The 17731-nt window shown below is 37.8% G+C and overlaps 1 protein-coding gene across 5 annotated transcripts in view; it reads left to right on the plus strand.

The window, feature by feature from the left end:
- The window catches only part of esyt2b (extended synaptotagmin-like protein 2b), a 38351-nt gene that overhangs the window by 18794 nt on the left and 1826 nt on the right, over positions 1–17731 (plus strand). For 2 of the 5 annotated variants that reach the window (XM_025003875.2, XM_025003877.2), the window contains exons 8-21: positions 1629–1749; positions 3211–3387; positions 4279–4361; positions 4669–4717; positions 6604–6693; positions 6780–6875; positions 7807–7908; positions 9052–9114; positions 11935–12009; positions 14545–14631; positions 14743–14892; positions 16346–16698; positions 16842–16940; positions 17257–17388. In XM_025003875.2, coding sequence (XP_024859643.1) covers positions 1629–1749; positions 3211–3387; positions 4279–4361; positions 4669–4717; positions 6604–6693; positions 6780–6875; positions 7807–7908; positions 9052–9114; positions 11935–12009; positions 14545–14631; positions 14743–14892; positions 16346–16698; positions 16842–16940; positions 17257–17388 — 1677 coding nt within the window. The remainder of the gene's footprint in view (positions 1–1628; positions 1750–3210; positions 3388–4278; positions 4362–4668; positions 4718–6603; positions 6694–6779; positions 6876–7806; positions 7909–9051; positions 9115–11934; positions 12010–14544; positions 14632–14742; positions 14893–16345; positions 16699–16841; positions 16941–17256; positions 17389–17731) is intronic. The other 3 variants (XM_017406795.3, XM_017406796.3, XM_017406798.3) reach the window with 3 other exon arrangements.

The following is a 17731-nucleotide window of genomic DNA, read 5'->3' on the forward strand; positions in this document are numbered from 1 at the left end:
AAGTGGTCTTTAGCCATTTAAAATAAAAATAAAACAATGCCATAACTATAATAGTTTGTGCAAGTTATGTTGTGTTTTTTTAAAAATGAAGACTTGTATTTTTATATCTGTCTATCTAGAATGAAGTAACACAAAAAGTCTTTTTTTTGTCGTTTACCTTTATAACTAAAACTTGAAAACCTCATTTGTTTTTAGCTGCATTGCATCAACTCTGTTATAAATGCAGCTACAGACTGAGAGTTTATGTTGTGTTTTTAACTGGCAACCATTGACAACTGTAAGACAATCAGAAGAGTCTTCCTCTCCATCCTCATCAGTTGTGTTTGTTTGTGTATCGATTTTATTAGGCAGAGAAGACGTACAGTTTTGATAGTTATATCGGGTCTTGTTAGATTGAACATGGAACAAATATTCAGGTTTTTTTTAGCTGCTGAAAGCAGAGCAGGAGGGAGCCCTTATTGTGAATTTACCTTTTGTACACTTTCTTTAAATTAGTTATTATTGATTTTTGATTCAGTAGGGGATCAGACTCACTTTTAAGACATCCATATTGATGTTGCACTCTGCTGTTGGTAAACTTGTGTCTGCCTCTGGCAGCATGCTGATAAATTGTGCTTCTTGTGCTTACTTTGCATTTTTATAGGCTGTTGTTGGTGCTGAAATGTCCCACACTGATCTTCCTCTATTTACCTGGAGTGGCTTAAAGGCTATTCATCTTATTTGGCTTAAGATTTGTTTCACCTTCTTGAGGCCATAAAACACAGACTACATGCCAGGAACCCAGCATTACCCTTATTTATACTCTGATTTTTAATAACTTCAGTTTTGGTTGTGTACAGTCATCAGTGTTTTAAGTGGATTTTTTTGGCTCATGCTGAAATGAAGATATCCTGAGTTTAATTCAACAGGACGTCAAATTTATGACACAAATTATACACAGGCTGTTACTGAGCTTGTGTAAATTTTTATATTGGTGGATGAGTGGAACTCCAAGGGAATGGGCTTATCAGCTTGTGTGTGTAAGTAAATTTTTATCTGCCGCTTGTTTCCTGATTTTGTTGTTGTAACTCTCATGAAAAGTGTTTCCTGCAGTCAAATTTGTATTTGTTCTGTTTGGATTTATGATTCAGATGCACTCCAGAGGCCATTTCAGGATAAGTACAAATATCAAGCTATAACTTTGATTAGAAGAGATATATCGTGTTAAACTGATGCCTGTTCGGTAATGAAACCCATCTATCTTTGGATAACACAGCTTGGTGAATATTCATCCTAATTACATTTTCTCCGGTGGGGAGAATAAGTTTCCAGTTTTGCTGCAGCAGCCAAGTTAATAAAGGAATGTCATTCTTTCCCTCCGCTGTCAGTGTTTTCATACAACATTGAAGGATCAGTGGATCAGTTGGGCATTAAAAGGATTGCTGGCCAGCAGCATCAACATGCTTGAATTCACTCCAGTTTCCCATCACATCACATGTAAAATGGAAATGAACTGTTCAAAGAGGAGATTAAAGGAGCATCTTTATAGTACAACCCAAGGGCACATTTACTGTCTTTTAAATAATGAATTGCCTGCTGTTTACCCTCCTTTGCCATCTTTCTCTAAAGCTATACTCCTTTTCTTACAGCGGCTTCTCCAACAGTCTGATTCAAGATGTCATCTATAGTTATTTAGTTTTACCCAACAGAGTCACCATCCCACTGGTCGGAGAGGAGAAACTGGCAAAGCTACGCTTCCCCATGCCAAAGGTAATAGGGCCACTTAAAAAGTGATCAAATTGCTAATAGGCTTCTGTAATATGTCATATTGTTTTTATTTTTATTTTTTTTCTCTTTGTAGAGTCTCATCTCATATGTTGTGGTTTGTGTGTTCTTTAATCTCTCTAAAATAAAATTAAATAGCTATTAACATTTTGAAGGTAATTCTCAGCACTGACAGGGAATAGAAGAACCACTGCTGAAAAAATTAAGTCAAGGTTATGTCACTGGAACTTGTATCCATGGCAACAAGACACAATATTGTTCAGTCAAGCTGTTCTCCTGTTGATTATGCTACAGATATTTAATGCATTTTATAGTAACAAAATTGGTCCTTCTTGTGTCATGACATTGATTATTAAACTGATTAGTTGACTGAAGGAAAAACTATCTCATTCAAATGGACACTTTTTATACACAGCAATTTAAAAAAAAGTAGAATTGCTGGCTGACAATTAAAGCACATTTTTTTCCAAATAGTTGAAAAGCTACATTTAATATTTTATTTTTGTTTAAAAAGTACAGAGTCAAAGCATCAGATGATACAACTGAGGAATGTCATGTTTTATTTTATTTATTTAATTTTTGCCATTTTGAATTTTATGTTAGCACATTTTAAAACGGGCCAGAAGCAGGATTTCCATTCTGTTGCGTCAGCTCTATGAGCTCTCTCTGCTGGAGCTTTGAAAGTGAAATATCCTTCTGCTCGCTTAGGTATTCCAGCTTGTCAACCAATCAGAAGGCTTTTTAAAAATATTTTCTGTATTTTTTATGACATTCCAGCTGAGTTTCAAATGAACACCTTCCTTCTGTGAGGTGAAAGTGCTAACCAACAAACCGAACCATCTCAATAAATGCAATTGTGTGTGCTATTAAAAAACACACACAGTATTTTTTGATAAAAACAAACCTTAACAAATATATTAATCCAAAATATCCCCACATATTCTCCCACAGTTGCCTTCTTATGTTCAGAACAGTGTCACATACTATCAGCCACGACAATTTCAGCAGCTGTTTTTAGATATTCTTTTTAAGCATTATTTTTTAAAGAGGGACTGTGTAATGAATAGTCTGTGTCGTGCTCTGTTTTCTGGCACACTCAGTTTGGAGAAACATGACAGGACAACAGAGCTAACAGCTGCTCAAAAGACTCGATAAAAGCTTCTTTTTTTTCATCAAACAGCAGTTTGAGCAAACTTTTTAAAATAGACTTTTTAATTTTCACTTTTCTTGACTGGTGTCATTGGCACAGTTTTGTAATCAAATAAAATCTATGTGTGTTGCACTTGTATGCTTTAATCACTTAAATTTGATGAACTTTGAGTTGGATCAAATGGTAAAAAAATTCCCTCTTTTGTCCTTGTTTTGTGCAGCTGCCCTTAATAGTTTCCTGTGTGTCTTCAGCTCTGACTACTCATAAGGATTCGCTCTCATCTGCTGTTTTCTCAGGGAGTCCTAAGGATTCACTTCCTGGAGGCCCAGGATCTGGAAGGGAAGGACCACTTTTTAGGAGGACTGATCAAGGGCAAGTCCGACCCTTATGGGGTCCTGCAGATCGGCAACCAGCTGTTCCACAGCAAAACCATTAAAGAGAGCCTCCATCCCAAGTGGAACGAAGTTTACGAGGTGATACATTTGGGATGTCTCGTAAACAAGACGAGTAAACATTTAGCTCAATTCTTTTTTTCTCAGGGAAATAATAGCTATTGATTTTTGTATGTTATTAGATTCTTGTGTTCACCAATAACCACGTTCTACTTTTTACAAAGTTTTAAAGCCATAATAGGTGTTTAAGTATGGGATTTTTCAATGCTTTTGATTTGAATTTTTTGTCTGTAGGATCATCTATGATAAAAAATACCACTTAATATGCATCATTTACAACCAAAAGTTTACCACATAATAATAAATGAGCATAATCAACAGAATTCCAACAATTACGAGTCGGTTCTTCACATTCAACCATTGACAAGTACGCTTCAGACAGTCTCTGCGGATATTGAGTCGGTTAAATAATCCTTGCATGTAAACAGAATCCGAGGGAGAACAACAGGATCAGAGGTGACAGGTTGAAAGTGAAACGGTCAAATTCTTCTGCTTTTTTTTGAAAAGAAATGATGACTAAAAGTTGTGAGGACAAGAGGCGACAGAAGCACAGTCATTCTGGAGGAGGAAATCAAGCGGTGGACAGCCTTAAAGCAACATTTGGAGCTAAGATCACATTTGAGCTATGCTGAGATATTCCAAACGCTAACAAGATAATTTCTTTAACTGATCGACAACTTTAGTTATAAACAAAGGTGAGGAAAATGTACTGTTTTCTAACACAGTTTTTACAAAAGTCCTAATGAGTTTGAGTTACATTAATCCCCAAACAATCAATTAATGATGTTGAAATTGTTTTAGGATCATAAAAAAATTCAAATCAAAAACATTGCATAAATTGGCAGCCATTAAAGCTTTTTCTTTGTTGATGGTCTGACTGAGGAAGCTTCAGCTCGTTCTTGTATTCCTCAGGCTCTGCTGTACGAGCCATCTGGTCAACACCTCGAGATTGAGCTGTTTGATGAGGATCCAGACAAGGATGATTTCCTCGGAAGGTAAGTCTTATTTCCTGCCTTGCTGTGATCTTATTACACGTTCCTCAAAGGAAACACGGCTTGTTGCACCTCAGCGGCGCTGCTGATGGATGAGCTACAGATACATTTTCTTGTAATGCAGCTTTGAGTTAATATTCTTTGCAGGGCGATTATCCCACAGCTGCCTTCTCAAGGGCAAATTCAAATAGATTTCTGTGCAAAGCAGCAGATCAATACCTGTACCTCTGTTATGATTAATTGGCTTAATTTTCTGTTTACTGTTTGTCAAGTGAATTTCACTGATTACTGTATTTGTCGTTATTTGCAGCCTCATGATTGATTTGACTGAGCTACACAAAGAGCAGAAAGTTGATGAGGTAACACGCTTCTTCTGATGTGCAGTTTATCTGTACAGTGAACATCTTTAGGTCAGAATTTAATCGTTTAGGTAATGATTTGCTTTCCTTTCAAGAGAAAGAGATGTGAGTGTGAAGTGTATTGCCATAGTTTAGCTCAGAAACAGCGAGCCTGTCTCTGTTCAAAAATAACAAGCCGCTAAACTTTAATGAACTTGTTATAGTCCATGTTTAAATAGTACTTAGGTATTCAAAATCCACAAATCTTAAACATGTTTTTACACTGATGATGAACACGCTTACAATCCTGACTTCATTTGTACTTACAAAGATCTTGATTAGTAGACGTGTACGAATGACACTAACCCTAAGGATGGGGCCACAAAGATACATTTAGGAATAGATGTAATAATCAAGAGGGTGGAAGTATGGTTATATGTGAGTCTTAAGGGAAGTTAAGAAGCCTCATCGGGGTGTATAGGTGGGAAACCTCCTTCTCAGGTGTTTTGATGCTTAGTCCACAACACTTCCAGAGTGCTCATTAGCTCCACCTGGCATCCAGGATGTGCCCCCCTCTGCTTTTAACTCCATACTGGCATCAAGTATCCTGGACTTAAACCATATTCACTGACTTTCTAGCTCAGCTGCAATTGAAAGAGCCTTGCTGGACTTGTCCTTGAATCCTCAAGCAGCCTGGTAAATGACTTTCCCACAAAGCCTGTGCAGCTGATGTCTGCTGGACAGAGTTTTGTTTTTCGCCCACGTTGCCAAGCATCAGCTGCCAGTTTGCTGTACTTCAGGCTCTTGCGTTCCCTGACCACAGTTACCTCCCTGGGCACCGTAAGCTCTGTGGTGTAAACAGTATGTGGAGAAAGCAGCCAAGGAATAAGGGCTGGTCTGAGATTAATAAAAGCAATTTTTATTGGAAAGCTAAACCTTTGATTCAAATCTTCTGCTAACTTCCTCTCCCAGCTGGTGGAGGACTGAACAAGGAATACCAAGAATTGTGTAATATAACAATTTATATTTATCTCATAAAGAGACATTTAGCAGCACTTATGCCACATAAGCTAATTAAGAAAGTATGTTAGCCTAAACATTGGTAATTTGTAAAATTTTTAAAAGTACTTTGGTGTATCTTTAGTTAATTATATTTCTGTGTTCAACTTCTTTCCCTGTGAAGTAATTTATAGTTTCTAGATTAGACAAAACAGTATCAGTCTCTGAAATACCTTCCTGACAAAACCCCCCCCCAAAACATTTCTGCTCCTTGTGCCTACTGCTGCATCTCGCTTTTCCAATTTTTTTTTTTTTCTTTGCATGTTGTCAGAAATTCTTCGGAGTAAATATAAAGTAAATATAAAGCCTTTTTATATATTCCCTCCCTCAGACATTTTATCCACAAGTAAAAGTTTATCTCTTTTTCTTTGTGTTTTTGCAGACTCTTCCCTCTGCCTGTGAGCAGACGATGCTTTTGATACACCCCCTCTCCCCCTCTTTTAAAGCTCGCGCTGCTGTTATCTGTTTCTTTGCAACACTAATGAGCCTTGCTGCTCTGGTCATGGCTCGCACAACTCGTGCCTCACAACCAAACAGTGAAGAATTCTGTTTGGGTTTATGTGAAATATATCAAGAGCCTTCTGTTTAATAGAAGTCAAACCTTAGATCAAATAGATCAAAGTGCCTTCCTTATTTTAATGAGGAACACATATTTTAAGTTTCAATTACACAACAAGTCTGTATTTTAAGGGACTTTTGCAACCCGAATTGACACATTAAAGAGTTTATTTTTCAGCACACATTATAAAGGGTTTGGAGGGGGTTTCCTAACCCATCAAAACAAAAATATATATGATTTCCTTTCACTCTAACTTCAAATTAAACACTTTTTTGCTTCATTGTTGCAGTGGTTTGAACTCGAGGAAGCACCTACAGGGAAACTCCACCTAAAACTGGAGTGGCTTTCTCTGTTCTCCACTCCTGAGAAGCTGGATCAGGTACCACTTAGCTCGTTGCCTGTTGCTGTTTCTGTATTTGCTGATGATGAAGGAGGGTCGGCTTAAATGTCCCTGTGTCCAATCAGGTGCTGCGAAATGTGCGTGCCGACAGAAGCCCGACCAGCGATGGATTGTCTTCAGCTCTGCTGGTGATCTATCTGGACTCAGCTAAGAACCTACCTGTAAGAAATTATCTTGACGCTGGTTGTGATGCCTCAGCTTGTGCTACAATGTGCCATTTTGCTCATGTAGGCTTTTTGTTCTCCATCTGAGGCATACACTCTACATTTACCTGGACCAGTTTTCTCAGAAATGCCAGTATAATGCTTGTTTATATAAGGATTATTGATTTGGTCTTTAGTGCTTCATGGTACTGTTGTTGAGTCACAGTGATTATTCTTGAAGACTGTAGCTGTTTACTTTCAATGTTCATTGATTTTTATATTTTCACATACTTTGACCTCAATGTGATCCCAACAGTCAGGTCAGATTGGTTTTAGATTCTGTATTTTTTTTGTACCTTAACTGCAGAAAGTAACAGGCTTTTATCAAAAGCGGGTTTTTTATTATTATTTTATTTATCAGAGCTTATTGCATGTCTGTGGACACAATTTTTCTGTTTTATTTGAAACATTATCCCACCTAAATGCCTCTATAAATGTATCAGTTTGTTTCCTGAAAAATATACCAGGTGAATTTATAGGAAAAAAGGGAAAAGTAATAGAAATTTTTTCAATTTCTGTCAGTAAGCTTTACTATTTCCAAGCTCATATTCTGTGTCAACCACACCCCTAATTGTTAAAGGGTGCCACCTTTTTAAACCGGATTATCCTATTTACTTCTGCCTTTGTCATGAAAACAGGATGGAAGTGGAAAATTTTATAGCAAATGCTTACAGCTCCTTTTGTCTGTAGCCATCTTTGAGTTTATCTCTTGAGGCTTTAAAAAGTTTTTAAAGCAAATAAAACAAATAAACGTACCTAAAGTTTGCAAACAGCCTTTAGTCCTTCAGTTTGAAGAACTTTACAACCGGATCAAAAATACACAACTTAGTTACCTCGGTTCTCATAACCCCTCTGTTTCCTCTGTATTCTTTTTCCTTCTTCACCTAAGGGTGTCTTCACAGGCAGCTTAGGCTGTGGGAATTTAGGGGAGAGGAGAGCATCTGGCTTAATCTTTTGTGAAAGCAATTCGACTGAGTCTAAAACAATTTTTGTGAGTCCAGCAGTGCTTCTGCATCTTCGTAGAGTTAGCATTAGCAAGGTGTGATGAAATGGGTTTGAACTATAACAGGAGTTTCTCAAAGGTTTCACCTTAAAGGGATAGTTATGATCTTTTAAAGTGAGGGTCTGTGGAAAGGTTTTGAACAAATAGTATCTTTCTGGTTGCAGATTGCTCTTTGAATGGCCTCAGTTTGGAGAAATTGTTTATTTCTAAATGGAAAGATGGGCTAACGGCTAGTCCTAGTAGGGCTGAGACCAAAGAGGAATGTTGCTGTCTTAAAACAACTTTAATTGCAAAACATGCAAAACTATTTTATCTTTTTTTTTTCCAATGCCATCAGTTTCAAACTACAAGATTTTCCCAGCAGAAATATTATATTTTGACAGAAGTCCTGATAGCTGCACAAGCTAGCTACAAATGCTATTAACACTTGTAAATAACCACAAAAGTCTATGTAAATAGTAATGTAAAAAGAAATAAAAATTGATGCATACGCCACATTTTAAAACACTTTAAAAATATGGAGTTGTTGAAAGACAGCAGCAATCCTCTTTTCCACAGAATTAAACTCAATTTTTTCTAAAAAGGCCATATTAAGAACTATCTACAACAGGTAAGATATTAATTTTTCAAATCATTTTTGCACAGAGTTTCACTTCAAAAGTTCTGCACTATTGCTTTAAAGCATGTGCTAGCTGCATGCTTTTAGTGTAATTTCCCCAGTAATAACCATTAACACGAAGAAAACACTTAATAACCACAGGATGCAGCTGTGCTAGGTGCTTTTATCTGCTTCTTTTTTTTAAGAGTGGTTTTGTTCTACCACATATGGTGCTCATTTTAAAGTTGAAGTCGAATATCTCTGTTCTGGCAGCGCTCCTAATGATCTGCCAGGTTCAGGTCTTCCATGTAGCCTTCATTATTCTGTTTTCATTGTTAGCTTCCTGCCGGGTCGTTAGTATCATCCCCAACACTACAATTTATTTTACATTTATTCGTTCTTTTTAAATCATTTTCAGTCCAAATTTCCACACATTTATCTGGGTTTTTCTTATTCATTTTACCCATACCAACTCATTCCAACTAACTGCGGGTGTGATTTTTCTCCCCCCAAATCTCCTTGTTGGCTTTAAGAGCAACCCGTCAGATCTCCCCTATGATGGGTTGAAGCAAGTCTCGGTCTTTAAGGCCCTGAAGGTAAATGTGGGAAGAATGGTCTGCATGCAAAGATCACACCCTTGTTGTTGCAGCTGCACCATCCTGTGACGAGTGAATGTGGCGATTATCAAAACGCCAGCGTGAAATTGTGCGTGAAGACGTTATGCCGTGATCATGCTGTTTTGCACGCCTTTCTCCTGAATGTTGAATTGTTTATGCGTTTTCTAACATGCTCTTGCATGCCAAACTCTAATATTGCGCTCAAACCACATCTTTCACACTGATAGAATGATTGTAATGTGCATTTTATGTCTGGCCTTTGCTTTGCAGTTATCTTGGCATTGCAGATGAGGCTTTTCAGTGGCAAAACTTGCAGAACAACTCTGCTTTAGAGCAGCGCACGTGCCAGTGTGTTTGCTAGTTAAGAAGACAGCTGGAAGTTGTCCTCCGAAATTTAGGATAAGGTTGTCGTGCCTGTAGGCCAACCTTTTTGTACTTTTCCTGTGCAGTGATCTAACGTTTCTGTATAAGGTTGTCCCACATACTCACAGACAGGGCAGGCTAAACAGCTTGGTAGGTACAGGAAGAGGTGGAAACAGGTCTGTTGACGAGCTATTGCAACAAATATGATGTCATGCAACCAGACAAAGGATGTGTTGCAACGCAGCAGCAAAACAAAGTTTACCTTACTCAGAAATCATTTTCGGAGAGTCTGCCATCCTTATTTTTTTCCAAGAAGTTTCAAGCATTCCATTATCTTACATACAGTGGCACTCCCTCAGCTCCACTGTGTGTGTGTGGGTGTGGGTGTGTGAGAGAGAGACAATACAGTCACTGTCAGTTTTAGTTTATGATTCAGGACAGCAGGAGTGCTTTGGGTTTTTCTCCCCAGTAGTTTAATCTTAATCACTTTTCGTGCCATGGTGGCTGAAAACATGCTCAGCAGTCTGGTTTTCTTTTGCCTGTTACATCAACATGTTTAGAATCCTAAAATGAAGCAAATCAAAGTACTTTTAGGTCTTGTAACATCAAAGTGGTGACCTAGATATGGCTAATAATTTTCAAATTGATTTTATTAAAACAAAATCTCACGCAGAGAAAGAGCCAGACCACTGTGACCTTCTTTAAAAATATTTCCTTCACCAAACAAAGATGTGGTTACAGACCTAAATAATTTTTAGACAAGATACAGATTAGATAATAACCCGATCATAGTTTTTAGATAATTCCAATTACTGATCTGCTGTTTTCCAAGTTGGGCTGATTCAGATTTCTCTCTGAGAACAGTAATTACCACCTTACACCAAATTTATAGCTGAATTGAACATTTGTCTGTCTCTTCATATTAAAATGTTTACAATAAGAGAAAAAAATGTTTTCTTTTTTCCATAAAAGCTCCAAGATGCAGTTTTTTATTATACTCTAGCTTCACATTTTCTTTTCTTTTGTTCATGAACACCACATCAGAAAATCCTGTAAAACTGCTCGACAGTGCCTTGAAAATTCTTCACAACTCTTGAAATTTTTCCACATTTTGTCACTTTACAACCGCAGACTTCATTTTACTGTGATTTTATGTGAAAGACCAACACAAAGGAGTGCATGACTGGAGAGTGGAAGGAAAAAGTTGTGTGATTTTAAGAATTTGTTACATATAAAAATCTAGTGTGCATTTGTGTTCAGCCCCCCTGGAGTCAACACTTTCTAGAACCACATTTTGCTGCAGTTACAGTGTTTTGGGATATATCTCTACTAGGTTTGCATATCTAGAGATAGTTTTGCTCATTCTTCTTCGCAAAAATGCCCAGACTTAATCAGATTGGATAGAGAGCGACTATGAACAGCAGTTTTCAAGTCTTGCCAGTTTCACAGTTGGATTTAGGTCTGGACTTCGACTGTGCTATTCCCTACACAGTTTGTGGCAAAATAGCTTTTTCTTTCATAAAGGTCAGCTCTGTGGAGTGCACAACTAATGGTTGTCATGCTGACAAATTCTCCCACCTGAGCTGTAGATCTCTGCAGCTTCTGCAGAGTTATCACGGGCTTCTTTGCTGCTTCTCAGATTAATGCCTGTCAGTTTAGGTAGACAGCCATGTCTTCTCAGGATGACAGTTTTCAGCTCATAGATTGAACAGTGCCTCACAAGACTGTTCAAAGTTTGGAATATTGTTACGAAACCTAACCCTGCTTTAAATTTATCAACAACTTTATCTCTGACTTGTCTGGTGTGTTCCTTGGTCTTCATGGTGCTGTTTGATCACTCATGTTTTAACTGTTTTAACTGCTGCAAAATCCAACATGATCCTTGAAAAATCCATTCCCTTTTTTCGATGTGTTAGATTGTTAAAGCATTCATTCATTTTATTGTAACTACATATATATATGTTGTGTTAATGAATATTATGCAGTATTTTGTGCCGTCTGCTTTTCTCAGGTAAAGTTGTTGCTAATATTGATTGTAGTAATAAGCTTGTACACACAATAACAGGCTTAATTCTAATGTTAGAGAGAAACAGATATCAGATATGAGGAAGAACAGGATAAAGGCGTTGACTTTTTTATGTTGTTTTGGCCTCTGGCATGTAGATATTAGGAGTATTTTTCTTATGGAGAACTGAGTAATCCTTAGCCATCCAGACTAATCATGCCTAATTTAGCCTGTAGAAGAGACAAAGATTCTTCTCGGTTGCATCTCTGCCTGCAGCTCTGCTTGTCTTAAATAATCTGTCTTGTTTTAACCACAGACTTGTTCAGTTTCGTGTGCTTGACAAGGCCTCCACAAGCATGTCGTGTGAATCCATCGTCCAGCTTTAATTTGTGTGCAATAAACTAACACCTCCCTCTCTGGTTGTTTAATAGTCGACCAAGAAGAGCAGCAGTGAACCCAGCCCTTATGTTCAGTTCACAATTGGTCATAAAACACTCGAGAGTAAGGTGAGTATTAAAAACACACTTCAGGATTATTAATTTTGTCTACTCTTTGCACTATTGGTCTTAATTGATTTGTTCTTTGAAGCTTAATTTTTCTGTTGGTGTTGCTCAATATTTTCATCCTTTTTAAGTTGTAAAAAAAACAAACCCTAGCCACCAAACATTTCATACTATAAGTGTTTTTCTACACACAATCATCCTATTCATAAACTGTGTGTCTCTGTGGAGCTTCCTGTAACAGAATACGTCGCTGTGACTGTAAGGGAGAGATAAAGGGAAACTGAGTGGAAAAAGAGATGATTGTGTGCGTTTATCAGCTTTTTCTCTATGAAAATTTCTGTTTAGAATTCAAAAGTGAAAAGAAGAACCCTTCATTTGTCCCTCAGTTAGGAATTTAATGAATCCCAACTGAGGGAAATGCAAATTTCCAGAGAAAGTGATGCAAAGGGGGCGAGCCAAAACACACAAGAAGAAATAACAAAATAACCACACGTTAAAAATATCTATGCAAATGTGAGAAAATGAAATGTAAATGCAAACATACGCTAATATAAATGTACAAAACGCTTTTTGTGTGTAGAGATTGTACACACAGAGATGGCTTTACACCAGTGGTTCCCAACCCTGGTCCATGAGAAACACTAGCTTGCATGTTTTCATTGTTTCCCTGCTTGTCAGCAGCTCTTCAATGTCAGCAGAAGCCTGTTAATCACTCATTCAAATCAGGTCTGGCAATTCAACTCAGCTTACTTATATAGTGCCAAGTCACAACAAAAGTCATCTCAGGGCACTGTACAAAAACATTCAAATACATAATAAAAAGCCAATTAGTAAAAAGCATCTCTCTAAGGCATCCAGCAGATTGTTGTCGCAGTTTTCTATCAAAGCAGGGAAACGACTAAAACTTGCAGGATAGTGTTCCTTGAGGACCACTGCTTTATACAACTAGGGAACACAAAAACAGAAATTTAATCCAGCGACTCAAAAGCCACAGAATAAATCCAAGCAGATGTTGCACTTAAAGTGATAGTTCAGATCTTTTGAAGGAGTTTTGTTGAAAGGTTATGAACCATTTTTATTTTTCTTACCTGTTGCAGATCGCTCCTTGAAGGATTTTAAGTTTGGAGAATCAGAATTTAGTTCTGACAGGACTGCAGTTAACAGCTAGTCTGAGTTATACAAACAAAGACCAAAGTGGATTGCTGCTGTCTTTAAACAGCTTGAATTAATATATACTATATAAGTATGTCTGTAACGTATGTCCTTCTCCTGAACAGAGTGTTCTTAACTGCATTTTCGTTCTGCACTGCATTTCTGATGTTGTGTGTGAATGACAATAAAGCTGATTCTGATTCTGATTCTGATTCTGATACATATTGGTTCAAATAAATGCAGTTTTATAAGTCTTTAGACCACTGTAATGTTTGCATCACATGAATAATACACATTACAGTGGAACCTCTTATTACAAACACAATTTTTTTCTCCAAGTTACAAAATTGACCGACGAATTGCCTGTGGCCACCATCTTTGGCCAGCTGTGGTCAACATTCAGCATCACTCTGAGGCGAGGGCCAGAGGAGTTCCTGCGGTTAGCTGGGCCATTAAGCTGCTTAACAAGCTGCTTAATGGGCCTCTGAGATGACAGAGACTAAGCTAATGCTAGACTGAAGCTAAGACTTTAAAACAATAACTTACTTTGCTGTCTCTTCACCCATATGCTGCATCAGTGGATGTCTTTTAGAAGAGCTGAGTGACAGAAACTCTGTTGATGTCCTTATTGTTTTGTTGATAGCGTTCACTTAAAAACAATGAAATTTTTGAGACTGAAGTTGTTTTAGTGAAGCAGAACTCCACTTTGGTTCTAATCTCCCTCAGACAAGGTGTAGCTCATATCTCTGGTCTGAATTAAACTTTATTTCTGTCAGTCAGAGTTATCATCAACAGGTACAACTGGTTACAAGGTTGGTGTCTTTGTGAACTCCTAATGTTGCAACAAAGAAACCCTTTTACTTTTCTCGTTTATGGAGATTTTCCTTTCAGTTTGTTACAATAAGTAAACATGTTTTATTTAGATTGATTTCCAATAAATTTCTTGGTGGTGAATTTATTGGTTTGGCAGAGAAGGAAAAGAAACCAAAACTTGTCACCTTGCCTAAACTGCACTGTAAATGCTCAACATTCACACATATGGAAGTGGACCACATTAACCGAAACACTTGAAAATCATACTCAGTATTTCAAATACTTTTTTTTTCTTTGCGTAAGAAGAGAGTACTTTTAACAGAGCAAGATAAATTCATACATTTAATAAATTCATCTAAGTTATGAGCAGAAATATATATATACATATGAAGACATTTTTTTGTTCAAAACGTAGTCTTGCATTAAAAGTTAAAATCCTTTTGTGGTATTTCTCGTTTCCAATAAAGCTTATGATGATTAAAAAGTACAACTGATATGATATTTTTAGAACTGTGCTATTTATTTGTCTACTTTATATTTTTTTAATTAATGAGTACCTGTTTGTCCATAAAGATCCGCTTTAAGACCAGGGAACCTCTGTGGGAGGATTGTTTCCCATTCCTCGTCCACAATCCCAAGAGGCAGGAGCTGGAGGTGGAGGTAACGCTAAATTAGAGATATTTATTTCTGATTCACGCTCTGCTGAGACGGGGAGGAAGTGGCTTGTTGATTTATTTTGCTTTTTTTTTTGTTTTGTTTGTTTACTGCTAGATAAAAGATGACAAGCACAAGTGCACACTGGGTAACTTGAGGGTTCCTTTGAGTAGCCTGCTGACGGAGGAGGACATGACGCTGACTCAGTGCTTTCCCCTGAAGAACTCGGGGCCTAACTCCACCATCAAATTGAAGATGGCTCTGAGGGTAAAAACGGGGTTACAAGTTATTCATTTCACCCAGAACAGATGCTTCAAATCTGCAGATTAGCTAGCAGAAATGTGTACCTTTCCTACTCTCAGCTCTAGCCCCTTTAAATTACTTGTGTTTACTGTTTTGTCCCTTCAGATGTACTCAGTTGCTGATGATTGACTGGAAATAAAAGTCCATGACTTGGTTTAAAGGTCATTGGGCTCATCCTAAAACTAAAAAAGACCTTCAGAGGCAAATGTCTACACAAAGGCAAATGTCGTGTTTTGCTAACTTAAAGAATGCAGTTCCAGTTCTCATAGAAATGTCATTTGTCCTGGTTGTAAATGTACAAATAACCAAACTGCACCAATGCATTCAAGAAGTAATTAGTGGCTTTTTGTGTGCTTACAGACTTCAATGTCTCAAGAAATAGACTTTAACCAGCAGGGAAAAAATCTGTGCCTAGTGAGGACATAAATGGCCTCTTGTAGTCTAACGAATTAGTTTCTTTTGTTTCTCAGCACAAACAACCTCATAGATTTGTTTTCTTCAAAGCAGGAACATTGTGGTGACTACTTTTCAGTTATTTGAGATGGATTCAATCAATCCTGGAGAAAATATTAAATGTCTGATAGGAATAATATTCAAGAAAAAAACATCTGTTGTCAAACTAGTTGTGGCTTTGTTTCGACTTGAACCTTGTGTTAGCATTTCATTGTTTTTTTTTTTTTTTTTTTTCTCAAAAAACATCACAAACACACTTGTTTTAATCACACTTTCCTCACTTCTTTCAGTTTTTTTTTTTTTTTTTTTTTACTATTCTTTCATAATAGCGTCACCAAACAAAGAGCTGGAGTAAAGATGCACTTTTTAAACAAAAGTGCTTTTTGCAGTTGAAATAATCTCCGTTAGCTCAAAATGCTAATTGCAGGTTTTATTACTTTGCGTTATATTTTTAAAGCTGAAAAGGTATGCTGCTTCTAACTAATAACATATTTCAATCCATTACCTAAAGAAACTAAGCTATAAAACAAAACCATTTTGGCCAAGTGTTAGCGTTATATTTTTTCCAGCTGAAGCATGAACTAAAAGTGTCTTACTGTTTCTATAATCACTAATAGGAAGATTTTGTGAGCTAGTGCCTGAAACCAGAGGACAGTAAATTGCTTTGCTCTTCTAGAGACTGAGACTAAGTGCATGATCTTGTGCAGAATCACCACTGATCAAATAAAAAAGATTATTGCATTCATATGAAATATAGAGCTGTTCTGAATTAGCAATTCTCAGCTGGGTCACAATCAATGCACCAACATTTATTAGAAAGGCTCGAAAAGGAAAATTATCTAAACTCTAAGATTTTTTTATTGACTGAAGAGAGGAAAAAAAAATGATCATAAAGACAACATCAGTATTAATAAATTATTCATTGCATGATTTTAATTCTGGTATTGATTTTTTGTCTCTGTAGATCCTCTCCTTGGAGAAGCAGGTGTCTTCAGACCTGCCCTCGTCCGTCCAGGTCAGGAAGTCCAGTGTTCCTCAGCCAGCCTCAGTTCCCTCCCTGAGTCTGTCTCCGTCAGAATCCCCGCTGCCATCAGCCGCGCCTCTGCAGCCCGTCCACGCCTCCACGCTCACCCTCCAGGACCCGGACGGCGAGCCGTACTCGGCCAGCCCTCGCCGCAGCACGTCCAATCTGAGCACCTGCATGTCGAGCTCCCAGAAACACCTTCCTCACCGAGAGTCCACCCCCAGCCTGGCGTCAGACATCTCTCTGCCCGCCGCCACCTTGGAGCTTCAGCAGAGGCTCCGGCAGCTGCAGAAGTAAATAAGCCGGACGACTTCATTTCACTGCTTGTATCTTGTTTTTTATTTCTCATCCTACATGCCATGTGATCCGTTTATTTGTGTGCTTTTGTAAACTCGTCGTTTTGACGTGACGCTGACTGACTTTGGTGTGTTTTCAGTGGCTGCCCCCCCAACCAGTACCCCCTGGGTGAGATCCAGCTGACGGTTCGCCACAGCTGTCAGAGGAACAAACTGGTTGTAGTGGTGCACGCCTGCCGGTGAGCTACAAACTGCAGTAATCGACTGAAATTTAAAGCAATAGTTCTGATCTTTTAATCTTTAAAAAGGTTACAAACAGTTAACCTGTTGTAGATAGCTATTCAAATGACCTCAGGTTGGTGAAATGAAGTGAAAGTCTGACTGGACTGACGAGATAACGGCTCGTTAAGAAAAGCCAAGTCCAAAGTGGCCAGTGTCAATAATTTTGCAGCAATCTGTGCAATTTTGTATCTTATGTTGCAACGTCTAGAATTAACAGGCACCGATAACCTGATCAACGTGCATCTAAAACCTTTTTCTCCTCTGTGCCTTCAGTAACTTAATAGCCTTCACCAAAGATGGTTCAGATCCTTTCATTCGCCTTTATTTGCTGCCTGACAAGAGCCGGACGGGGAGGAGGCGGACAAACACGCTGAAGAGGACTCTGAATCCTATTTATGATCAAACGTAGGTTTAAGACTCTAATACCAATTTATATGTCTTATTTAAAGAACTTATTTGCTTTTGTTAGGTCCGTTGTGTCCAAGTGTCTGATGACTGTTTCAACCCAAATTCAACCACATTTCTGTCTATGTTACAATATCTTTAGGTAACTCTGTTTTAAGGGATCTTTAAAGCTTCTTTATGTGGGTCTTTATTCTCAGTGCTCTTTAATGGTAGCTTCTGCTTCAGTTCATAATAAAACTCCCAGCATTAACATGGAACAAGAGTGCAGCAGCGCAGTAGTTTGTTTTACATCATAAGAGCTATTAAAGCAATAAAAGGTTTAGAGAAAAGACCTGTGTGACCA

The sequence above is a fragment of the Kryptolebias marmoratus genome, linkage group LG21, assembly GCF_001649575.2.
Source record: "Kryptolebias marmoratus isolate JLee-2015 linkage group LG21, ASM164957v2, whole genome shotgun sequence".
NCBI lineage: Eukaryota > Metazoa > Chordata > Actinopteri > Cyprinodontiformes > Rivulidae > Kryptolebias > Kryptolebias marmoratus.